Genomic DNA, 22,926 nt, shown 5'->3' on the forward strand with positions numbered 1-22,926 from the left:
GAGTCCATGACGCCGGGTTCGGATTCCCTTCGAACTTCTCCCATTTCTACCCTGATTCTTATCGAAGTGAACCGCGTGACAGCTTGAGCTACTGAAAAGTAAACGTTTTGATAGTGGTGCGATTACTCTCAACAACGCAGACTCTCTGGGGCATGTCACCCCTGACGTTATTCCTGTCGTTAACCTCCATACGCAATGGTCTAGACACCGACTTCTCAGGAAAAGAGTAGGCCGTAAATCCATCAACTGACACGCAAGGCGTCTCACTGAGCCTGCTGGGATCGTAGTCGGCATATGCAAGCCTTCCTGTTCGGATAGGTACGGAGAAAACTTGCAGCCCGTTATCTTTTTTGCAACATTAGCATCATACTTGTTGCATGAAGAAACTCCCTATTAGCTCACCCTGACTGTTACTTAGTATGACAAGTGTTTCGTCGTTGAGGAACTTTAAGTCAATTAGTGTACGTGGGCCAAGATCGATACGACAACCTTTTGGCGGTCTGTTGGTACTGATGCCATTGATGATGTCGATGCCGACGGAGAATATTTTAACTTCCATTTGTTAGCAAGAACAGTTCTTCGGGTCATTTAACAGGGCTCGCCTCACCTTCGCTTTTAGCCTCTTTAGATGCTAAAGCAGTAACCACATTTGTTTCCTAATTCGATGTTAGTAAACGGATGAGTCACACAAAGAAGCTCAAGCACCTTGTTCCTTGATTTGCTCATCCTCATATCTCTATGTGAAACCACACGACCAGCTGACAGTCTAATTGGGTTTCCAAGTCGAACGCTACGCTTCTTTGCCTCTGCAATGCCCTTGAATGTACGATTCGCCCAGGTCGTGGCATATGATACAAGAAATTCGACACGTGGGAGAGCTTTCATGCTGGGCTGTCCGTTCTCCCACTTTCCCGACGCCTGATCAAGAACATGAAGCAGAGTCGGACCACCTTCTATGTGTGCCCAGTCTGCTTCATAGTCTTCTCTGGTCATTTCGTCAAAGAATAGCCTAAGCGGGCTATCGATGAGATAATTCTCAATGTAACTCAGTACCTTTGCAATGTCCATGGTTGCCTCCTTTTCCGTGAGTTCCTCGCTCGCGGAGCTAGAAGAGGCAAGCCGGTCGATTTGGAAGCGAAGCCAGGTTGAGAACGCGGTGAAGCTATCAAGTTCGTCCATCACGTTGATCAACACTTTATGGCCGATGAGCTGGAGACATTGAACAATATCCATCAAGCGACTAGTTTGCTGGAGAGTGAAGCCGATGTCATCTCGGATGTCATGGAATTGGGCCAAGCCTCGTAGCCTGCTTAGGATGATTGCACAACGATCAAGAGCTGGGAGGAAGTTCTCGTGGACTAAATTTCTGAGGCCCTCCAAACCGGAGACTACTGCTTTATCCCATCGCTTATGGCCCTGGAAAGCTTAGCAAATATCACGAGAAGCCTGAATTCCCATGTCACTTACTCGTTCTGCCAGACTTTCAACCAACCACTCGCGTACAGGCTCGAAGGCGTGACCTGTCACAGCCAAATGGTAAAGAGCAGGGACAATAATTCTTGGCCCAGTCTCTAGATTTTCGAGATCGCCTTGAATACTCCGCAGAAATCTTGTGGGAAGCTCGCGCGTGTTTCGCCATTCGACCTGCATATGAAGTTGTGCTTGCTTCAGATACCTCAATAGCTTTTGAAGAGTGGTTAGCTTGGAGGCAAGGAGAGAAAGGTTGATAGGGTGGGATGAGATGAATGGAAGGTCGATGGGCACCAGCTGCACTTCTTCTGGCTCTTCTGTTTTGTCTGCAACTAGTAAAGCCTGAGTTGATACATGTGGGTGCGATGCATGAAGAATCAGCTGTGAGCTTGATGTGTTAATCTGAGGGCATTGAAAGCTGCCAATGATGAACGAATCGTATATGCTCAGCTGAAGTTGACCATCGCTGGTCCCGATAATCATAACGCTGACTTGATCATACTCTTCTGGCTTCGGGGGTTGGAAGAGGAAGTCTATACCAGTTCTCAACGTGAAAACCAAAGCATCTTCTCTGTCAAGGGATTATTAGTATGTTGCGTTCGACCGTGGAAGCTGAGGGCATACCCTGAGCCGGCACTACTGCTGGGAAGAGGGCTGATCTTGGGTAATGCTGTGTCAACCTCGAGGAAAGTCAGTTCACGAGGGAGATTCAACGGAAGTCCATCCCCATTCCGTGCTGAATCTTCAACGAGGCCATCCTTCAGAGCTTGGTACACGGCGCTGGAGCCCTTCCCGGCAATACTGCTACTCGCCCATCCAATGTGCGTGATCTCGCTCCCTGGAGATTCACCAACTTTGATATGGTGAGCTGCCTTGTTGTTCTCGAGTCCCATCAATCGCACAAAGCCGTCACTCCATCCGACTGCAAGGAATTGGCCTACGCCGATTGAATGAGTAGTTTTCTCGATCATGGAATATTTGCCTACTGACCGTCCGACCTCCAAGTAACTGCCTGCGCGTCTGGTGCTTTCTGGCCCGGCGCACCAACCTGGTGGATCCTGGAAACAACTTGACCAGGAGGTCTATACACAAGTATGTTCTTGTCCACTGGGTCCCAAGTTGCTGAGAGGTCTAGAGTCGGGCAGCTCACAGGGTAGCCATCAGGTGCCCTGTCTTGATACTCAGTCGCGCTGAAGGGCGCAAGTTGGTTTCGCTGCGCCATGTTCATCTGTGGCGTGGACACAGCCCACGAGAGTATTTTCAGAGAACTTCTAACATCCCTATGAGCTGTAAACCATCACTTTTCGTGTCGCTTGGAGAGTGCGATGTTGTATGCGAGTTGTGACCGAGCAACAACAAGCCCACAGGGAGGATTTAGTGAGTATGGACCGTGCATCAGTGAGCAGCTCGCACTATACAGCTCAGGCACGATATTGATTGCGAGAATAGAAGTCCAGTCAGATGAGACGAGAACAAAATGCATACTCATTAAAGATGCAGAGAGGAAGAAAAAACATCGAGGATGCGATAACAAAGCTGATGAGTACAAATACCTCAATTCTACATTTCAACTCCCCAACAACATTCACTATTGCGTGCGTAATCATTAGCTAGCTGTATGGAAGTTGATTTCGTGTCAATCAATAATGACGAACACGGCCACTTATCAACAAAATGGCCAAAACACGTAACATCAATTGTCGTTGCGCCATTAGGTTCTAAACCGCCAAGACACTCCTACTAATGCCCATCTCCAGCTCTACTCGAATACATATCCTTATCCTTTTATAGACTAAATTCGCCCAGAAGCTGTTCCCAAACCGAAAGACTTTTGGGTTCCGTCTATTCTACCAAGAAGTTGTCTGCGTGAGACTTGATCTCCTTGGAAAATGTCACTTCCTCTTCTTCTTCCAAAAGAGACGCGGAAAGAACCTGTGAAATGGTTAACATAATACTTAGGTCTACAGGTTGGGATAGAGACTTACGTCAACGTCAATGTATGGTGTGCTCTTGTTGAAGCGAATCGTCATAGGGAAGAAATCATTCTCATCTCCGGACTCGGCCTCGAACTCGAATGAGCCATTGGGGTTCTCCTCATCCACGTTGCCAATTGTCCATTCGAGAGCGTCGCCAGAAACATCATAGGTAGCATCGAAGCTTGAAACAACAGGCTCGCTACCTGCATAGGGAATAACGACGCTAACATCGTTCAGGGCATCGCTGCCAGTCAATTCATACTCCACCGTTATGTTGTACTTGGCCCCCTCCTTGTTGATCCAGACAGTAAATGTAATTGGGCATGTGCTGGCGTCATCAACCTTGGGAGAAGCCCTCCATCGCAGCACACCAACAGCGTTGTTGACCGGGAAGCCACGTGCAGTGTTGCTCATCTGGATAATCTTGGAACCGTTGAACAGATTTCGGTCAACGTTGGGGTGTGTACGAAACTGTACGCCATGCGACGCCTCAGCCTGGAGGCCGAGCTTGATCTTTGTCAGGCTAGGGTCTGAGATGCGGAGAACAAGATCACCACTGATAGCTAGAGAGTTGACAGCGCCCTCGCGAGACAGCTTGGCCGAGATAGTCTCTGAAATAGTGACGTGGATAGCATCGCGATCAAGAGTTGACGAGACGCGAGGTTCGGCGGCTTCAGCATGCTGGACGGGTGCGGGGGCAACAAGAGGTGAATCGTCGATTTCGCCTCCCATGTCACCTCGTACTCGCTCGAACATATCAGTTGTCTTGGACTTCTTACCCAGTTGCATACCCTTGGCCTTAGGAGCCAACGGTCTCGAAGGTGTTAGCCAATTGTATTCTAGAACGCTGTAAGTGCCACTTACTTGCTGAAGGACTTGTTCTTCTCTGCCTCGTATGAGTCGTAGGTGCTGGTATTGGATTGCGAAGGGGGGTTGTATGAGGGATAGGAAGGACTTCTGGGCATACCACCGCTGCTACCCATTCCGCCCATGCCACCCATAGCTCCACGACCACTGCGAGCAGCATCCTTGCGCTGCATCTCGAGCTGTTTCGCCTTTCGTTTTCGCTCCTCGGTGGCCTCCAACTCTTTGTTCTATGCGGGTATGAGTATATGTCTGTGAAGGAGATCCCAATGGAACTTCTTACCCTTGCGATAATCTCTTGGATGCGCTCCTCATGACTCTCCATGTCAAGGAAGGTCTTTATTTGGCTAATGGTCAAGTTCTCACGGTAGCCGAGGGTGACAAGCTCGTCAAAAGCACTGAGCAATTCGTAGGCATTCTTGAGGATTTCGCGCTCGTCGAGGCTCTTGCATGTGCTGGTAACTACCTGGGCAAACAGGTGCAGGGAGTCGATGTCCTGGAGAATGTTGGACTGTCGATTGGTGATGAGAACCATGTAGAGTTCGTCGAGGGGCTGGTAAACGAATCGGACGTTATCTTGCTCGACGGTCGTGTGCTGTGTACCACTATCGGCAAGTTTGGGAAACGAGGCGAGGAGGGCTTCTATGCGCGATCGTGGCATCTCTCGGAACTGTCTCGAGAGGACAGCTTTCCCTCCACGGGTGCAAATCGAAGCCGCAAGGACAACCTAAGGAGCATGAGTACATGATGTAAGCAGGGGTGATAGTGGTAGATGTTGCGCACCATCTTGGCGGACTAGTTCGAGCAGATTTTTGTTGATTGCGATGAGAGTTGCAAGATGTTGAATGCTCGTCCCCTGGATGTTAGATAGAGCGGGCCAATATTCAAGTCGGTGGGAGGTGCAGGAGCCTGAAGAGGTACGTACCCCTCTTACGGCCACCTGGAAGCCGGGCACCTTAGGAGCCCAGGAGCTGCTGCTATGAAGTGGGAGGGAAAGAACAGCACGGCCCAGCAGCCAGCTACCCCACGCTAGCTCTTTTTAGGTAAGCGTCAGCCTCTTACCTCCCTGATCTCAGCCTTTCTGGGTCTCGCTGCTTAATCACCAACGAAGTTCATTCTTAGAGAGCTTGCCTGCCTACTTACTAGGTAGTCCATATATTCTCCTCAACTTCAACCTTCAACCTGAACAAGGGCCCCCTATTTTACGTTTTTCTTTCACGAACAAGCCAAAGTAAAGACCCCAGCACTACAAGAACGGCGCGCGTGGGCGTCCTTCGTTTTTAGCAAACACAATCTCACCAACCTGGATCAAATGTCGCATACCAGCCTAAATTACATTTCTAGCCAAGCTTGGTCTTTGTCTGTTTGATTCAAACCACCGCGTGTACGATTTCATCCCGACGCGCGCAAACTGCCGCTCTTGGGCACGTACATTCTCCCGATACCTTGATTCCATCGCTTTCAACGCGTTCAGCACTCGATTCCTCCACACAGCAACTCTCTTCCACTCAAATCGATCCGAAGGACCAGCTCTGAAGAACCCAAACAAGATTCCAAGACATGACGGAGATCGAAATGGACATTGATATTGCCAAACCAATCTTGGACGGTAAAATTGAGGACGATCTTATCGACTTCGATACCGACATGGTTGATTCCAGTCATGACCTGCAAAAGAACGATGACAACTTGGAAAGCATGGAAAGAGAAATGCAAGAAGATGAGGGCGCTGTGAATCATGAAGCCTACGAGACGAACAGTCTCACGGGCGAGGATGTGGACTTCGACCTACATGATGTCGAGGATACAGCAAACAGTCCCGAACATGTGGATTATGGAGTGACCGAGGCTCCTGAGCTTGGGACTCAGGGATCGATACAATCAACTCAGCCACCCGACGAAGACGTGCCAGAAAGCGAAGAGAATGTGGAAATTTTGGATGAAATAATCGTTCGTGGCGATGCCGTGTCTGACGACCATGCATCTGCGCACGAGATTGATTATGAATTTGAGGATAATTCGGAAGCAGAGGGCTCGCATCAAGATGAGAAAATAGCTGCCGCAAGCCGTGTGACAAGCTCTGATCTAAATGGAGCAACCGGTGCTATTGAAGAGCAAGATGACAACGGACCTGATAATGACGCTACCGCAACCGGACAAGAGTTATCCGATCACGCGGGAGACGAGAATAACATGCCAAGCCATAATGATCAAAATGAACCTCGCGATCCAAAGGAAGAAGAAGAAACAGAGCCCGATTATGAGGTTGCGACTGGTGAAGCTGAAGCCGAGGGTGCGAAGGCAGATGAGTATAGTGTTGAGAATATCCACGCATCAGGTGGCAACGACGAAATACACGATGGAGAAGATGCGAATAGTCATGAAGAAACCACTACCTTGGCATCAGGGCAAAATGATGAAACAACCGAAGCTGTCAAGGAAGCCGAAGATCACGATTATGACGTGGGTGAACATGTCGCAGATGCATATGACGAACACGCAACCACTGATGCGGATCATGCGGATCACTCAGCTACTGGAGAAGATTCGAATGGGAAGACAGATGAGGGCTTTCCTGCTATAACGGTACAGTATAAAGGAGACGAATTTCCTATGTTCTCCACTACCACCCATGGCTTCTTTGCCGATACTTCGGTTCTTGATGAACCACTTGAGAAGTTGATTGCTGGTCTTCGGAGTGAGCTTGAAAATGAGATTGCCGAGGATGATGACTTGGTACTCCAGGTCGATGAGCTTGGCCTCGAACTTGTTGAGGTGAGAAAAGGCTCTGACTTATATCCAGAATGGGCTAACATTTTGAAACAGGCAACCCAAGGCGAGACCATGTCGAACGTTACACTCCGTCAAATTCTTGAAATATTCGACCTTCTTGTCAAGAACCAGGACCCAGATGGCTCGCGCCCGCTGTATGCCTATCTTTTTACCAAACCCAACGCAGAAAAGCGCTTCGAGTATCTTGTCGAGAGTGCCACGGCAGGGAAGGGACTTGATGAAGTTATCCATCTCTTCGAGACTCCCATGACTGCTGGAACTAGCATGCTGGAGACAGCTGCCACTATCGATGGCGTTCATGAGGAACTGGACGAATTTGACAGCCCAATTGATGATGAACATCACAGCGACATAGATGAAGCAGAAAATGAGGATGAATATCTGGAAGACGAACATGCGAACCCCACTGTCATTGGTTCTGAGGACCAAGAGTTTAAAGACCAGGAAGTCAATGGCCAGCAAGCCAGTAATAAGGATGGCCATGATGATGATCGAGACAATATTAACGTCATAACCGAAACTCAAACCGAGATATCAGTCAATGCTTCTGCCGTTGATCTGGAGGACCCGAAGGCCGCCGTTGACAGCCCCACGGCTGCCGATGAAGATAGCCTTGAGCAAAATGGTAAAGCGACCTCATTCTCTTCCACTTTCCTTTGTTGCTATTACCCCGAATTCTGCCTCTGTGCCCCCTGTGTGGCGGAGTATGTTGAGAATCACAACAAAGATGAAGCAGAATTCCGGAAAACTGTCAAGCGCAATTACGGAACCATGCAAATTCTTTCACCCAAAGTACAATATCTCTGTTCCCGTCAATCCAAACATCACCGCTCTCTGTCTGACTTCAGCACAACGTATTCTTTCAATAATACTGACGAATTTACTCCAGCACGAGCTGACAGCGAGATTGACCCATTTGCCAATTTCGAGTTAGACGAAGAAGCCGAGGAAGCCGAGTTCAATGGAGATGTTGCTCTTGAAGAGAATACAGAGACCCAAGATGAGGTCAATGCTGATGCCGAGCCAGAACCACTCCACGCACAAACTAATGACACGAGCACTACAACCACTCTTCAAGAGGAGGAGGAAGCGTCCACTTTCAACGTTGACCTCGGAGTGGAATCTGCAATAGTAGAGATAGTTGAGAAAAGGAAAACCGACGATGACGACCTGGACGAAATCGACTGGAGAGATGAACATGAACCAGAAGACCAAGCACCAAACACTCCTTCGGCTGCTGGTAAACGAGCCCGCGGTGATGACGATGATGTAAATGCAGAGGATGAGCAAGGTGCGTTGAGCAAGATCCTCAGCTAAGTTGCAATGTTGACTAACGTGATGCAGATGCCAAGCGCCGTTGTCCCTGAATGATTTCGCCTCCAAACTAACCGCAACATTCTCCGATATCGACAAACAACCCCCTCTTCAATAACTAAAATTCAACAGCTGCTGGTAACATGATGCCCAGTGGCTATCTGAACTCGACAGTCGGGTCCTCGACCTTTGTCATTGTTCTCAACGCTATTGTCGCAGAAGTTTTCCTGGTGGTAAGAATGCAACATGTTCTGAACCACACAATATGGATCACAGACCCATAACAGCGGATTCCGGGTAGGTAAGAAATGAATCCATTTACTAATTCTATAGGGCAAAGAAAGATCTTATGCATTTCTGCATTTTATGAGGTCAAGCTTGATTCTGGCCATCGGCAAAATGGTTGTTTGTTTTGTTTTGTTTTATACCCGATTGTTGATGACGCAAGTGTCGATACCCTTTCCCCTTTCAAAATATTAATATAAGAACAAAATGCACGATCCTGGTTGGTAAGAGAACAGATGGATTAGCTCTAGTTCTGTATGATATGGTTCGTCGGATGGAATGAGGCGTTGTCGGCTGAACCGGAGGGAAAACTCAAAGCTGCGAGCGGTGCCTGGAGTTGAAGTTATAGCGAAGCGTGGGAGATAGTTGAGACGGACAGCATTTCTGATGTGGATCTATACTCTACCTACGCTTTAGTCGGGGTTACTGATAGCAAACAATATGAGCCTTGTTAGGTGGCCATTGAAGACGTTTGGTGTAGGGTCCTGGGCAGTCTTTAGCTGATTCGCTTGAAAAGAACACTATCCTGAGATCTGGTCGCTAAGATTCTATAAATAACGTGATCTGGATTATCATGATAATCATGGCGAAGGGGTTTGGCCAGGTAGTTATCACCAAACAGAAACAAAAGGTTGAAACACTTTAGTGATGAGCATCGATCCCTTAGACTAACTTGTTTCCAGCGCCGAACCACCCGTAGTATTAAAGGGCGTCATGGATCCCTGTTGGAAAGTGTCGGCTATGTTAGGGGTTGATTAAGTTGAGCGCTAAGAGTGTCGATCAGGAACAAGATGAAGAGTAGGGTTGGTGTGTTATAATATAATAATAGCCCACAATATCAGACCAAGTTGCATTTTGGTATTGGATTCATCCATTCATTCAATTACTGCGAGACTCTATCCGCCAAGACAGTAAATTTGTTGCAGTTTCTCGCAACGGCTTGAGTGAGGATAACTTATGGAACGTGGCTCAGACACCTAAAACTATTAGATGTGGCGCACGGGAGGCGCTGTTGAGAAGTTCTCGATCTTCGTTACAGCGGAGTGAGCGAGGCACTGCCGCACTGCGGATGTTATAAAAAAAAAAAGAAAAAACCCTCCCCTAAAAAATCAAGGACTGTTTCGAGCTTGAGATGCGGGCTGCTGACGTGGACACGAGGACAGGTTGCGGGACAGACGAACTTGATGGGCTGGAAATGGAGACGAGTCCAGGGGTTAAAGCCGAAAGACGGCGAGTAAAAGCAGATGGTGAGAAGCAAGGGGCTTATCGTCTGTCCCCCTTGAATCAAGCAGTCGGAAGCGCTAGTTATGGACGTGAATTGAGTCTACAGGGGCGGGGAGTAAAAGTCTGCGAGCATCACCAGAGTCGTGTATCTGTTACTAATTTTTTTTCTATTTTTTTTTTTTTAATATATATATTAGAAACTACGTACAAGAAATGTGGAAGTCCTTTCTAAAGTGATTGTTGAGAGCTACGATATTCTGGGGAAGTACTCCGTAATCAATACGGCAATCCTACTGACATAAATAAGGTACCTAGTCTGTGTATTTGAAGTGACTGTGATATAGGGACAACTGCATGTTCAACGTACATACTTACGTGCGTGTCAACATCCCTTTAGTTCAGGGGTGAGAACCACTCGCACCCACCGATCGTATCGTGTTGTGCTGTGGTTGTGTCGTATCGTGCCGTCTAAGCCTCGGCTTTAGCATCTGAGGACTATTGTACAATAATTAGCTGTACATATGTATGTATGTAGTACTTTAAAGTCAGCGGAAGTTATTAGGCAACCTAATGCAATTGCTGCGTTTCGACGCTCGGGTCTGTGCCGAGTTTCCCTTAAGTTGCCGTATTTCAGTGGTTTGTTTTATCTTTACGGGCTGCTAGTCACTAGTTTCTCGGGGACTCTTAGAGAAATAACTGGATCGTGGAATGAAGTGTCGTCAGATGCAAGAAAGAAAAGAAAAGGTGCAGGCATTCAGGCACTTGACCTCGGACAGGATCCCCACCTCACCTCTTTTTGAGTCCTGAGGGCCCTGAAGTGTTACGGAGTATGTAGTGAGTGTAGGTAAGTTGTAACGCCAGGCGGCCAGGGTCATGGGCCTGACGCCAGGGGGTAGTGGATGGATCCATTGTCCTTTGTTGGCGCCCTCTCTTGAAACCTCTTGAACTTTGCTGTGCCTGATACTGGTGGCGGTACTTGTCAGCGCACTATAATCTGACCTCTGCCCAGGTACCTCAGCCTTTTCTGCTTCTCCACTGCTGGTTTTGTCCAAGCCTCCCGTAGCCTGGAGGTACATACTAGCTAGCAGGCCCCTGTCTGGTCTCGTCGGGTCTGATCTGGCCTCCCAAACTTTGTCTCTGTCTCTCCCACACAAACTGGATTTGACCCATACCGTCAACCACTTACCTCCTACTACAGCACAGCACATACGTACTGTATCTCATCCCATCCGCACTGCTGCTGCAGCCTCTCCATTTTTACTTACAATCCAGCCAAGCTGTCCCTTCTCCCTATCATCCAACCCCCCCTGCCTTTTGCGAATACCGTCGTTGCGCATCACGAGTCTCAAGCTTGTCAAGATACGAAGGCAATAACGGATTCGACAATAATTGGACCATACGATACCCCAAACCCGATCTTGCTCCGTCGCAAATCGCTTCCTTACAACAACAGCAGCAGCACGCCTGGCCCCCCTCCATCTGCATCCAACACCAAGACTCAGCAGTCGTCCACGCGGCCAGAACTCCAATCTCGATTTAACTTTCCCAGCGAAGAGTCTATAGCGATACTTTGATGTGTCTGCAATAAAGTCGAGCCCGATTCATCAACAACTCACTCGTTTCAACTCTCATTATTGCTATACGGCTTCTCTCGCCTGGTGCGAGCCCACGCCAGTAGTGAACGATCCTTTCAGTTCAACCCGACTCTCAGCGGCGCATTCTGCCAAACCCGCTATTCGATTCGGATCACCGCTTTCAGCGCATTGGGTACATATATAGAAAGTCGACTTTGCGCGCTTCGTCGCTGTCGTGCGCTCTTAAAAACATCATGATTGAAGACAAGTATGTCGCGTTCCACTCCTGTTGGCCTTCTCCTGAGAAGCCACCTCGATCGGGTCCTTCTTGTATCTCGACCACACTGTTTCCGACCACACTGTTTCCGACCACACTGTTTCCGACCACACTTTTCTCACTACAAGTGCTAATATTGCCTCAAGATATATCGGTCTGGCTCTTGCCATGACATCGGCCTTGGCGATTGGTAAGTCATGTTTGAATACATTGGGGGCGTCACAAGGTTAACCATATTTCAGGAACAAGCTTCGTTATTACAAAAAAGGTTCGTCCAATATAGCTACTATCTGCCTGTGGGCGAGCGGCTGGCGCTATGTTCTGCGTCTCGCCTTGAGCATAAACTAATCCACTTCTTAGGGATTGATTCAAGCAGAAGAGCGACATGGCTTTGAAGGCGACGGCTTTGTCTACCTTCGAAATCCCCTGTGGTGGGCCGGTATTGCGACTCGTAAGTGCTCTCTCAGACATGATCCCTATTGACATGTTAACTAAAATCAAATTAGTTGGTCTAGGAGAAGTCTGCAACTTTGCCGCATACGCTTTTGCCCCTGCTATCCTCGTCACACCTCTTGGAGCTCTCAGTGTGCTCATTGGCGCTGTTCTTGGCTCGTACTTCCTCAACGAAGAGCTTGGTACGCTGGGCAAGCTCGGCAGTGCTATATGCCTGATCGGCGCTGTCATTATTGTTCTTCATGCGCCTCCCGATGAGGAGATCGAGACCGTCGACGAGATCTTGCACTACGCAATTCAGCCAGGTTCGTACACACAAGAAGCATACTTACGAGGATGGCATTTTCTAAAACTGATACAAGGTTTTCTTCTCTACGCCTTCGCCGTTGTCGCTTTCGCCGTCTTCATGATTTACAAGATCGCCCCTGTCTATGGCAGGAGAAACGCCCTCATTTATCTTTCCATCTGCTCCACCGTCGGATCCATCTCAGTCATGTCTGTCAAGGCTTTTGGCATTGCGCTTAAGCTTACTTTTGCTGGCCACAACCAGTTCAGCCACCCTTCGACATACGTTTTCATGATTTTAACGGCCGTATGCATTGTGACTCAGATGAATTACTTCAACAAAGCTCTTGCCAGCTTTCCCACTAACATGTAAGTGGCTTACGGAGTTCTGACAGTTGGCCTTTGCTAACAGTAGTGCCAGCGTCAACCCTCTCTACTACGTAACGTTCACCACCGCCACCCTATGTGCCTCCTTTATCCTCTTCAGCGGATTCAACACGAATGACCCAGTCAACACCCTCTCGCTGCTTTGCGGATTCTTGGTCACCTTTACGGGCGTCTATCTTCTGAACCTTTCTAGAGGTGACCCCCATGGTCAAAGGTTGACCGCCGGACGAGGAGGAAGCGACGCCACCGGTACCGACATGGTCTCTGGTTTACAAACTCGTCTGAGCATGCAGGCAAGGAGGAGCGGCGATCCCTCACGACACAGCATGAGCAGCCAACGCGGTGATCGCGAGGGTCTCATTCGCGCATACGACGAGGAAGAAGCTGCTGGTTTCGCTCTGACCGACCTCGCCTCGGATAGTGACGAAGATGTTCGGCATGCCAACGGCAATGGAAAAGCGAGCTATGACGAAAATATCGAGCTCGATAATCGCCACAAGTCAGGCGATCGGTGATGGCCTGTGACGTTCCCAGCAACGTAACGGCGGAGCAACAGAATATCGGTTAACCACCGGTCACCAGCTCCGCAAACGATATCTTGCATGTTTCATTATCTCAAACAGGCATTGTACATTTTCAAACCATTTAACCGGGCATTTCTCTCGGAGTATGGGCTGCATTCGCGGATGGTACATTACGCAACGACATACTTTAATGCTGGTGCCAACTGTGTTTTACCCATTCCAAACGGGATTCGGACTCGAAATCAACGACATGTATTGTTTGCTATTACTGGAGTACTATGGGCACATGGTCTTGGGCGGCGTTGGCGGATTTTGTATTGGGGCGACAGGCGAATCCTCGTTGTACGATAACTACAGAGCATGAGCGATAGGATGGGACTGGACGGCGAACTTCCATATCAGGGCCGTTTATACAGGGATGGTTTCGGATCAAAGGAGGCGTCATTGTCTACGTCTATCGGGCAATGAAAAGGCGATTTGGGGCGTACATCACTGCCTCAATTCTCCAGGGCATGAACGAACGTTTCGGGTATGGTAGATCTGTTATCCAAGTCGCAGGGCTTTTTCTCGGTTCGAGGAAGCTAAGTTGGAATTTTAACAAGAAAATAGGGAAAGCCAGAGGCTACCTACTATAGACAAGAATTATTACGACGTTCAGTACAATGAAATTGCAGGTGGAAATGTATCACACAAATGAGATTTGAGCTTATAGATGTCAAGTCCTCATTATATTTGGTTCTCTATTGTGCTGTCTGCGATGTGCCTTTTCGTCTTCACTATATCTCACCAGCCTGGTGAAGATCTGCTTTGGATGCCTACTTTTACTTCATATGTACACATAAGCTATTTCCCCCAACTACTAACGTTCACGATTTGGTTGTCTACTTAATTGTGAATGATAATGATTGGTGGCCAGAACTAACCGTTCATTGGCCAGTTCTGTAAGTCAATTGAGATGCTCTATAAGGAAGTTAGATATTATTGACAGCATCTCCGAACATGGCTGTTCGTTTCAAACAGCTATATGATTAGATATCGACAAATACCCAAACCCAAACACAGTATCTGAGATTCTTTGTAGGACACAGATGACCGTAAATGATGATTGATTGCCTTATCGTTATCGTGGTTACGACCCCCCTGAGCCGTGGTGTGGATTGTTAGCGTGAGACAAGCAAGCGTGATAAGTAAGGCTTGAGTGTTGCCAGCTCGACATTATGTAGGTAGGCAAGCTAGTCTCCACTGTCTACGAAACATTCACATACTCAGTTCAAACAAGACTTCAGAGTCGTTCAGAGGCACTCAAGGTGTTGGTAGACAGAAGACACAGTCACAAGACGTGTCGTCGTAATCATGGGGTCTCATTTTTTCTCTTTTATGCTTTGCCTACCATTACAAGCAAGAATGAAACCGTCCGTGCCCTTAGCAGATGCAAATGATCAATTGACGCCTGAGTAGACCTCCGTCTCTCATCCCACGGATCTCCATCTTTCCTTCATCAGGTTTTGGCGGCTATTCCCAGCCTGGTGATTTAAGCATCCTATTGCTCAACAGCCTGGACCTCATCACCACCCTCCTCCTCAGCAACACGAGCATCCTGAGCAGCCTGAGCGGCTTGGGCGGCCTTAGCGCCGTAGTCCTGGCTGACAGGCTGGAGGACAGCCTGCTCCTCCTTAGGCTCGATAATGGTAACGGCGTCAGGGAGAGTCTTTTGGGGACCGGCCTTGCCCTCAGGGTCAGAGCCGCGCATGATCTTAACCTTGATACCCAGGACACCCTGTCGGAGGAGAACGTGGCGGGTAGCGTGATCGATGAAGTCCTTGGCGGGCTGACCAGAGTGAATCATGAAGCCGTCGGTGAACTTCATGGACTTGGCACGGGCAGCACGGAGCTTACCGGAGACAACAACCTCGCAACCCTTGGCACCGGACTCCATGATGAAGCGGAGGACACCATAGCAAGCACGTCGGACGGCGAGACCGTTAAGAAGCTTGTATCGGAGGGACTCGCACTGAGCGACGGCGGAGAGACCACGGTTCTGGACCTTGGCGGCGTAGAGGGAGACGGAGTTCTCGGGGAACTTGAATCGCTTCTGAATGAGCGAGGTGAGCTCGCGAATGCGGCGGCCCTGCTCGCCGAGAACCTCCTGGGTGTGGGTGGCTCGGATGATGATATCGGTGACGGTGGGGGTAACGCGGACCTCGACGCCGGAGTAGCCCTCCTCAGCGAGCTCACGCTGGAAGAACTCGTTGAGCTCGGCGTAGAAGACACCGTCGGCGACGAACTTTCTCCGCTTGGAGCTGCGCAAAAGATTGTTAGTGAAACTTGGACTTTTGACTCGACTTTTCTAACAAAAGGATGGTATTTGGCGGGGTGACGATGGCGATGTTTCGATTTGATGAAGAAGTGGCTCGGAATTGCAATGTCAACAACTCACATCTGAGATCCGGGGTGAGCCATCTTGAAAATAGGACTTGTGTTGTCGGGACTGGACTTGACTTGGTGTCTTGTCTTGAGTCTGTTGGCGAGCTGAGGGTTGGCGGGCTGAAGAGAAAGATTCGCGATTCTGGGTGGATTTCGGCTTCACTGCACTCACAAATGTTGGCTTACTCGCTCAATATTTTTTGGTGTGTGGTTGAGCCCTAATTCGGCAGGCGGGTCCCAGGTCGCACATTCCGTTTGGAGAAGTGGGTCTCGAATGGGAGGAGATGTGTACTAGTACCTTAAGGTAGTACCTACCTACCTAGGTAGGTACGTACATTCTCTCAGCCGGAGAACGGAGAAACAAAATTAACGAGATGAACCATGTAGCCCAAAATGGGGAAAGTGCTTGGACCATGCCTAGGTGGCTCTGACCTCTAGGGTGACGTCGCGGTTTCTTTTGGTACTGACAGCGCTGAGCCCCTCCTGCCATATACCTTACCTGATGCTAAGTGGGCGCCTGTGGCTCGTGATGATGAGTGTGAGCTGTCTCTGGCTCTAAAAGAAACTCCATCCATTAATACTCAAAGTCGAGGTCAAGGTTTTCCCCCAATGCGCTTCTAATTTTTCTTACTTTGGAAGTGACAAATATGTCAGAGTCCGTCTCATAACCTCTCCTCTAAGGTCGCCTTACAACAGCTACTTCTTCATCTTCCGGCGGCCCCGCGATATTGAGCTACCTCTACTACATCACCAGAGCTTCCGAGTAGTCCCCCACACCGACATACAAAGAGATCATTGATACAACATACACTTGACGAAGAGGTATCTCTCGCCCTTTAGCGAATAAAAGGCGATAAGGCCAGGGTTTGCCAAAATGGAAGCCCGAAAGGTACGCGTGATCGCCTGGTTCTAGTCGCCATTCAGAGCATCCCGCCTGTTCATGCACGGCTTTGCGCTGCGTTTCGGCTCCTAACGTCATGTAGATCATCGAGAGCGTCCAGGGTATCTATGGCGGCCAAACAACTCATGGCACTTTGCGACTGACGGATTTCCACCTGGTATTCTGCGCACCCATCGATCAATCCGCCAAGCCCTCAGAAAGTTCGTCTCACAAACCCAAAGTTCGCGAGAGATGGATTCCATATCCCATGCTGTGCTATTGCGCACTTCGGCCAGTACCACCTGGATCTCGCCAGGCTCCATCGATCCGTTTGCGATGTCGTGACTTCACCTTTGTGACATTCAACTTCACCGACAGCGAGATTGCCCGAGAAGCTTTCGATTTCATCAAGTCTCGAACTTGCAAACTAGGGACAGTAGAGAAGCTCTATGCTTTCTCCCACAAGCCTCTAAAGCATGAGCGAGAGGTTGACGGTTGGTCGGTCTATGATCCAAAAGCAGAGTTCAGACGCCAGGGCATCAGCGAGAAATTGCCTGACAAAGGTTGGAGGATCACGCATATCAATAAGGACTATACCTTTTGCGATACGTATCCTGCTTTTCTGGTTGTTCCTTCCAAAATATCGGACAATGTCCTTAAATATGCGAAGGAGTTCCGCTCGAGAAACCGTGTGCCGGCTCTGTCGTACATCCATCCAGTAAACAACTGTACCATCACTCGAAGCTCTCAGCCCCTCTCCGGCATCACAAGGAAGACAAACGTGCAAGATGAGAAATTAGTAGCGGCATCGTTCAACGCCCTTTTGCCGCCAGGTTCTGAGGAAAGCACGCCTCTATCGAGCCAGCCCGATGTCTCCCTTGGAAACTCATCACTGGAGCCGGAGCTTTCGGAGACTGAACGATATGAAGATGAACTCATTTCGAGATCCGTTGCCGTTTACGATTCTTCCGGGAAGCGTCAAGTATATGGAGCACAGCAGAGCAACTTGATTGTGGATGCTCGTCCTACTATCAATGCAATGGTGAATCAGGTACAAGGAATGGGCTCGGAAAATATGGACAAGTACAAGTTTGCACGCAAGATATTCCTTAGTATTGAGAATATTCACGTCATGCGAAGCTCCCTCAACAAGGTCATTGACGCACTCAAAGACGCCGACATTTCACCTTTGCCACCAAACAGAGAGCTGCTCCATCAGAGTGGCTGGTTACGGCACATTCATGATGTTCTTGATGGCTCAGCGATAATTGCAAGACAGATCGGAATCAACCATTCACATGTTCTCATCCACTGCTCCGACGGCTGGGACCGTACGAGCCAGCTCAGTGCCTTGGCTCAAATCATGCTAGACCCATACTACCGCACAATTGAGGGTTTCATTGTTCTTGTGGAAAAAGATTGGTTGTCTTTTGGTCACATGTTCAGGCTTCGATCGGGTCACTTGAACCACGAGGATTGGTTCACTGTGCAGAGAGATGCTTTTGCAGGTTCCAAGGTACAGCCCGGAGAGAACGATGGCCGGGGTGACGCGTTCCAGAATGTGCTGAGTGGTGCAAAGCGTTTCTTCAACCAGAATAAAGATGACCCTGACTTGGCTGCAGTTAGTGAAACAGCCCCTGGAAAGGTTGTTGACGATGAAGCCACCTCTCCAAAGATGGTCAGTCCTGTCTTCCACCAGTTTCTTGACTGCACCTATCAACTTTTACGCCAAAACAAGACTCGTTTTGAGTATAACGAGCGCTTCCTGCGCCGCCTTCTGTACCACCTGTACTCGTGTCAGTACGGCACTTTCCTCTTTAATTCAGAGAAGCAGAGAAAAGATGCGCGGGCTGCAGAGCGGACGTCTTCCGTTTGGGACTACTTTCTGTGTCGGCAAGCTGAGTTCAAAAACCCCGATTTCGATGCCAGTATCGACGACCACATTAAAGGACAGGAGCGGATCCTATTACCGCGACTGAAGGAGATAAGATGGTGGCATCAGTTGTTCGGGAGAACCGAGGATGAGATGAACGGCGGTTTAAACGCCGCTGCAGCAGCAGAGACTGACCGCCAAACCGCCATATCAAATTTACAGTATCCTAGCGTTATCCAAGCAGATGCCGATCCGCGGTCATCCAGTTCAAGCTCCAAGTCGGGGCCACCCTCGGTTCTCACGGGAGTTGAGACTGCCCACGAGACACTCACCCCTGAGTCGCGACATGCACCAATCGAACGGAGCGCATCTACCGAACCAAGCGGTAACGCCTTTGCCGCTATCAGAGACGGGATTGCAGGTCTCAATCTAGGCAAGGGAATGCTGGGGCAACTTACAAATACTGGCGAGTCAGCATCATCGTCAAGTTCAGCCCCCGCACCAGCTCGTAGCGACCAGGAGCTACGTGAGATGACATAGAAGGTCATGTTTCCAGAGTCGGATCCTGGCCCTTACTTGATTGTCGAGACCCATGAATCCGTGCGGCACTGTTGTCCCTGGCTACACCCTCCCATAGCACCGCCGCTTCTGACAACAGAGTCTGACGCACCGTCAGCGCTTGAGCGCTGCAGCTTCTACAGTGTACCCAGCGATCTCAGTGGAGAATGGGAGTATATCAAGCGGCGCGATTCTGAGTCTTTGGGCCTTCGCTCAAGACTTGACTCTATTGATGGCCTCCAGCCCGATGCGGGCCTGCCGACGCCGTGTCACTCTCCAACTACTGAAATGCCAAAACCTGTGGCAAAGCTCGAGAGAGTCCTCTCCAAATCTGATGGGCAGAGGCGTGCGATGGCAAATTCCGAGATTTAAGCAGAGCATTCGGGTTCATGATGTCCGAGTTGTCAAACTTGGTTTCCTGGTTACATATGCGGACGTTTTTGTTGGCGTTAGAGGCATATCATGAGCCGGCATGGGCGTTTAACTTGAGTGGTGATGACATTCTGATTTTGCGCCAATCACGCGGTACACGGCGAGGGCTTAGACAGCAATAGACTCCTTCCGACTACGTGAATTAGGTAGGTAGTTATAGAGTATAGTGAATCAAACCCTTTTCATAAGTTCAACACCCAGCCTTGTTTGGTTTCTTCTTTATTTTTGTCTATCTTGAAAAGTCATCTTAGTTATGGAAGCGTGTCTGTTCACATTGAATCATATTCACATGATTTCGTTGCATCCGTAACCCTTTTTTGCTGCTCCAACCCTCGTGCTGTAGGTTTTCTTTAAATTCTTTGACATTACAGGAAGACCTCGAGATTGATTTCGAGAGTGCTGACAGGGTATCTATGAATATGTTAGCGATGTCACGTCGATACTGGTCGGCATGGGGGCTGACTTCAAATCAAACTTCTCCAACACGGTAGGGTGCAAGATGCCGAACTCGCCGATGCGTCTCTCTTTTCCACCAAGACGCAGGTATACGGAAGCAGCATGGCCAGCAAAGAAAGTGGCATCGTCAAGCTCCTGGATCCAGTAACCATCAGGCTTGCCGGGGTTCTCCTTTACCTCAAAATCGACACTCTTGCCAGAAAGACCCTCCTCGTGGGTGAGGAAAGCAGTTCGAAGCATGAGAAGAACACGATCAAGCAGGCCATGGACCACCTCGAAACCACTTGTTCGGCCATACCAGGCGGCGGCGAAATGTCGCTCGTTGCGAGCCTTGCGTTCCTGAGACTCATCCTTGAATACAACGTCAGAGACCTCGAAGATCTTCATTGGCACGCTGTGACCCTTGTTCTCGCGAATGGTCTTGAGAAGACCAGGTAGAAGAGTTGATCGTACAACCTGATACTCAGCGGTCTTGGGGTTGGCCAGACGTACGACGGTGTTTCCGTCATCCTTGCGGTTTAGCCAAGCGAAGTTCTCATCATGACTACACAAGATCAGGGGCATAACCTCACTCCAGCCAGCAACGGCGGCCTCGATTCGGATAATATCACTGAGCTTGTTGACCAGCAGGGGGGCGCCAACCGTAGCACTTCGCGAAGGAGCAGTACGAGGAAGGTTGTTGTATCCGTAGCACACGGCAAGATCTTCCATCACGTCACATTGATGCAGGACGTCAGCTCGGGTTGGGGGGATAGCAACCTCGAGGATGTTGGAATCTCTTGTTGATGGCGTAGAGGTGTAAGACATCTTGGAGAGAAGCTTGCACAGGCTCTTGGGAGACTCACTGAGCCCGGTGCAGCTGTTGAGGTAGTCGATTTCAACCTCAGCAACTCTGGGCTTCAGGTTGGGAGTGACTCGGGTTTGGTTGTTATGGTCAGAATTGATCTGGACGGGCTCGACGGTGAAAGGCTCAGAGCAGTACATGGAGAACATGGTAACCATGATGTCGGTGACAATGTCGAGTTTGGTGAGGTCGGTGGCGGTGATCTCAATGAAAACGTTGGTGGTGTCGAGTGAAATCTTGGAGTGATCACCGTTGATAATTGGAGGAAGGGAACAGACAACACGGTTTGAGTCGTAGATCGCGGGGTAGACTGGTGAGTCGCGAATGATGTGTAGGAAGCGGCCCAGGTGCTTGTCATTCTCATAGAAGTTCATCAACTCGGCAGAGTCCATCTCCTTAGTCTGGTTCAAGGGGATGAACTTTATATCCTTGGGGGGGAGAGCCTCGTAGGTGAAGGGACCTTGAATCGTATCATAGTCGTGGGTACCAATTGAGACCAGTGTTCGGTTTCGAGCAAGATTCTGGTGAAGTTTGTCTTGTAGAGAGATGAAGGAGTCGTATCGGCTCTTGTCGAACTTGATATTGCGGAGGATAGCGCCAGAGACATATGGCCGGACCTGCTCGGCTTCGGGCTTGACGGTGATTGACTCAAGCTTGCCACTTGCGGGCTCGACTAAACGGTACTTGGGGGGCTCAATACGTCCACGGAAGATGTTGAGATTGGTGACAATGCCCTCGAAGCAGAGCATATCATATCGGTTGGCGGGAATCTCAATCTTGAGCTGAGGAGGCTCCTGTTCGCCGTTGACAATTGGACGCTCATCATTTTCAGTATCCTCGTCAAGCTCGATACCGAACTCGAAGCAAAGGTCCTCAAACTCCTCGGTCGTGAATCTGTTTCAATAGGAACAAGAGCTGTCAGCACACGTATAGAGAGACCTTGGGCGCGAAGTCGGAGAGCTCATGGTGGGGGTTGATATGAATGAGGAGGGGCATTCGCACTTTTGACCGAGGGCTTCGTAAAGCTTGTACTTGTCGACGGAAATGGTAGGCATGATGAAGCAGAGCCTCGAGCCTTGCTTAGTAAATTATCCTTTTTCCGAAGAATCAGAGGCGAGAGGTGAGTCTTCCGTCGAGCGTCGGACGTCGGACGTGGATTTGGGCGTAGATTGTACTGAGTCACAGGAATTTTTGGGTGCATGCGACGATGCGATACTCGGGTACTTGACAAGATGCAGGGCCATAGTGTGCTGTGACAGTACCACTCTAATGGTTTGGGTTTGGCGGGGTAAAAATGACGGATCATCTATGCTCCATCCCCGGCAACATCGTCAGGTAGGTACCGAGAAGCTTGCTTGAACTTCCTGTTCCTAATAGAATTAGTATTGCCTTATGCCAGTAAGTTGACATGACAACAGCTGGCAGTTTATCTAGTAGGTAAATCAGACTGCGCTAGACATCTTACCTCTAATTATGAACGATCATCTTGTCTGAATGTCACTCATCAACCTAACCCGAGGAAAGTTGGCAAACCAACAATAATGCTGAGCTCGAACAGCTCTGAAACAATGTATTGTTGCATCGTGAATTTGCCAGGGTTATTAGCTACTTGCACAGCCTAATTCCAAACATCAGATAAATGCATAATGATGTCTGCACTGAGCTGGGAGTGACGGGGCTAGGAGCTCAAGATTTCAAGGCTTGATCAGATATGATAGTGACGTCGGATACGATCCTACAAAACCGATGCATCCTCAAAAGGTTTGGGTTTTATGCTCATACCCGTCCCGCGTGAACCATAAGTACAGTACGCTCTCGGGCATTGGTAAAGACGATTTCGATTCTGGTCTCACACAGTCTTGGCTTCAAAGACGGAGTAATAATGATTGCCATTCCCAGATTCAAGCCACAATGTACCTAAAGCGCCCTGCCTGAAGGCAAGACTGAAAAGAGCTTGCCCCTCAAAAATCCATGTTCTCAGGGAAATGAGGAGCCACTTTGACCCCACCTCAGCCACATCTGAGCTACCAAGC

At 49.2% G+C, this 22,926-nt stretch overlaps 8 protein-coding genes across 8 annotated transcripts; 4 read left to right on the forward strand and 4 right to left on the reverse strand.

Moving 5' to 3' along the window:
* Positions 1–88: 88 nt before the first annotated feature.
* FPRO_10821 (uncharacterized protein) lies at positions 89–2,692 on the reverse strand (the record flags this gene model as incomplete). The annotated part of the gene is made up of 7 exons (XM_031231826.1): positions 89–345; positions 403–552; positions 608–656; positions 706–1,416; positions 1,468–2,041; positions 2,095–2,407; positions 2,461–2,692. 7 exons carry the CDS (start codon positions 2,690–2,692, stop codon positions 89–91), a joined length of 2,286 nt encoding a protein of 761 aa, XP_031081824.1.
* Positions 2,693–3,312: 620 nt separating this feature from the next.
* FPRO_10822 (uncharacterized protein) lies at positions 3,313–5,096 on the reverse strand (the record flags this gene model as incomplete). Its single annotated transcript, XM_031231827.1, has 5 exons — positions 3,313–3,402; positions 3,456–4,260; positions 4,311–4,540; positions 4,594–5,037; positions 5,094–5,096. The coding sequence occupies 5 exons, from the start codon at positions 5,094–5,096 to the stop codon at positions 3,313–3,315; spliced, it is 1,572 nt and encodes a 523-aa protein (XP_031081825.1).
* Positions 5,097–5,885: 789 nt separating this feature from the next.
* FPRO_10823 (uncharacterized protein) lies at positions 5,886–8,470 on the forward strand (the record flags this gene model as incomplete). Its single annotated transcript, XM_031231829.1, has 4 exons — positions 5,886–7,085; positions 7,137–7,728; positions 7,993–8,394; positions 8,448–8,470. 4 exons carry the CDS (start codon positions 5,886–5,888, stop codon positions 8,468–8,470), a joined length of 2,217 nt encoding a protein of 738 aa, XP_031081826.1.
* A 1,023-nt stretch (positions 8,471–9,493) lies between these two features.
* FPRO_10824 (uncharacterized protein) lies at positions 9,494–9,780 on the forward strand (the record flags this gene model as incomplete). Its single annotated transcript, XM_031231830.1, has 2 exons — positions 9,494–9,509; positions 9,545–9,780. The coding sequence occupies 2 exons, from the start codon at positions 9,494–9,496 to the stop codon at positions 9,778–9,780; spliced, it is 252 nt and encodes an 83-aa protein (XP_031081827.1).
* A 1,974-nt stretch (positions 9,781–11,754) lies between these two features.
* On the forward strand, positions 11,755–13,417 carry FPRO_10825 (putative DUF803 domain membrane protein; the record flags this gene model as incomplete). The annotated part of the gene is made up of 7 exons (XM_031231831.1): positions 11,755–11,768; positions 11,924–11,967; positions 12,020–12,045; positions 12,138–12,228; positions 12,284–12,535; positions 12,593–12,884; positions 12,937–13,417. 7 exons carry the CDS (start codon positions 11,755–11,757, stop codon positions 13,415–13,417), a joined length of 1,200 nt encoding a protein of 399 aa, XP_031081828.1.
* A 1,549-nt stretch (positions 13,418–14,966) lies between these two features.
* FPRO_10826 (putative S3 ribosomal protein) lies at positions 14,967–15,886 on the reverse strand (the record flags this gene model as incomplete). The annotated part of the gene is made up of 2 exons (XM_031231832.1): positions 14,967–15,726; positions 15,864–15,886. The coding sequence occupies 2 exons, from the start codon at positions 15,884–15,886 to the stop codon at positions 14,967–14,969; spliced, it is 783 nt and encodes a 260-aa protein (XP_031081829.1).
* Positions 15,887–16,724: 838 nt separating this feature from the next.
* On the forward strand, positions 16,725–19,143 carry FPRO_10827 (uncharacterized protein; the record flags this gene model as incomplete). The annotated part of the gene is made up of 2 exons (XM_031231833.1): positions 16,725–16,739; positions 16,834–19,143. 2 exons carry the CDS (start codon positions 16,725–16,727, stop codon positions 19,141–19,143), a joined length of 2,325 nt encoding a protein of 774 aa, XP_031081830.1.
* Positions 19,144–19,958: 815 nt separating this feature from the next.
* Positions 19,959–21,948, reverse strand: FPRO_10828 (putative phenylalanine--tRNA ligase alpha chain; the record flags this gene model as incomplete). The annotated part of the gene is made up of 3 exons (XM_031231834.1): positions 19,959–20,004; positions 20,057–21,787; positions 21,896–21,948. The coding sequence occupies 3 exons, from the start codon at positions 21,946–21,948 to the stop codon at positions 19,959–19,961; spliced, it is 1,830 nt and encodes a 609-aa protein (XP_031081831.1).
* Positions 21,949–22,926: the final 978 nt, after the last annotated feature.

This window comes from Fusarium proliferatum (genome assembly GCF_900067095.1).
Source record: "Fusarium proliferatum ET1 genome assembly, contig: FPRO_scaffold005, whole genome shotgun sequence".
Taxonomy (NCBI): domain Eukaryota; kingdom Fungi; phylum Ascomycota; class Sordariomycetes; order Hypocreales; family Nectriaceae; genus Fusarium; species Fusarium proliferatum.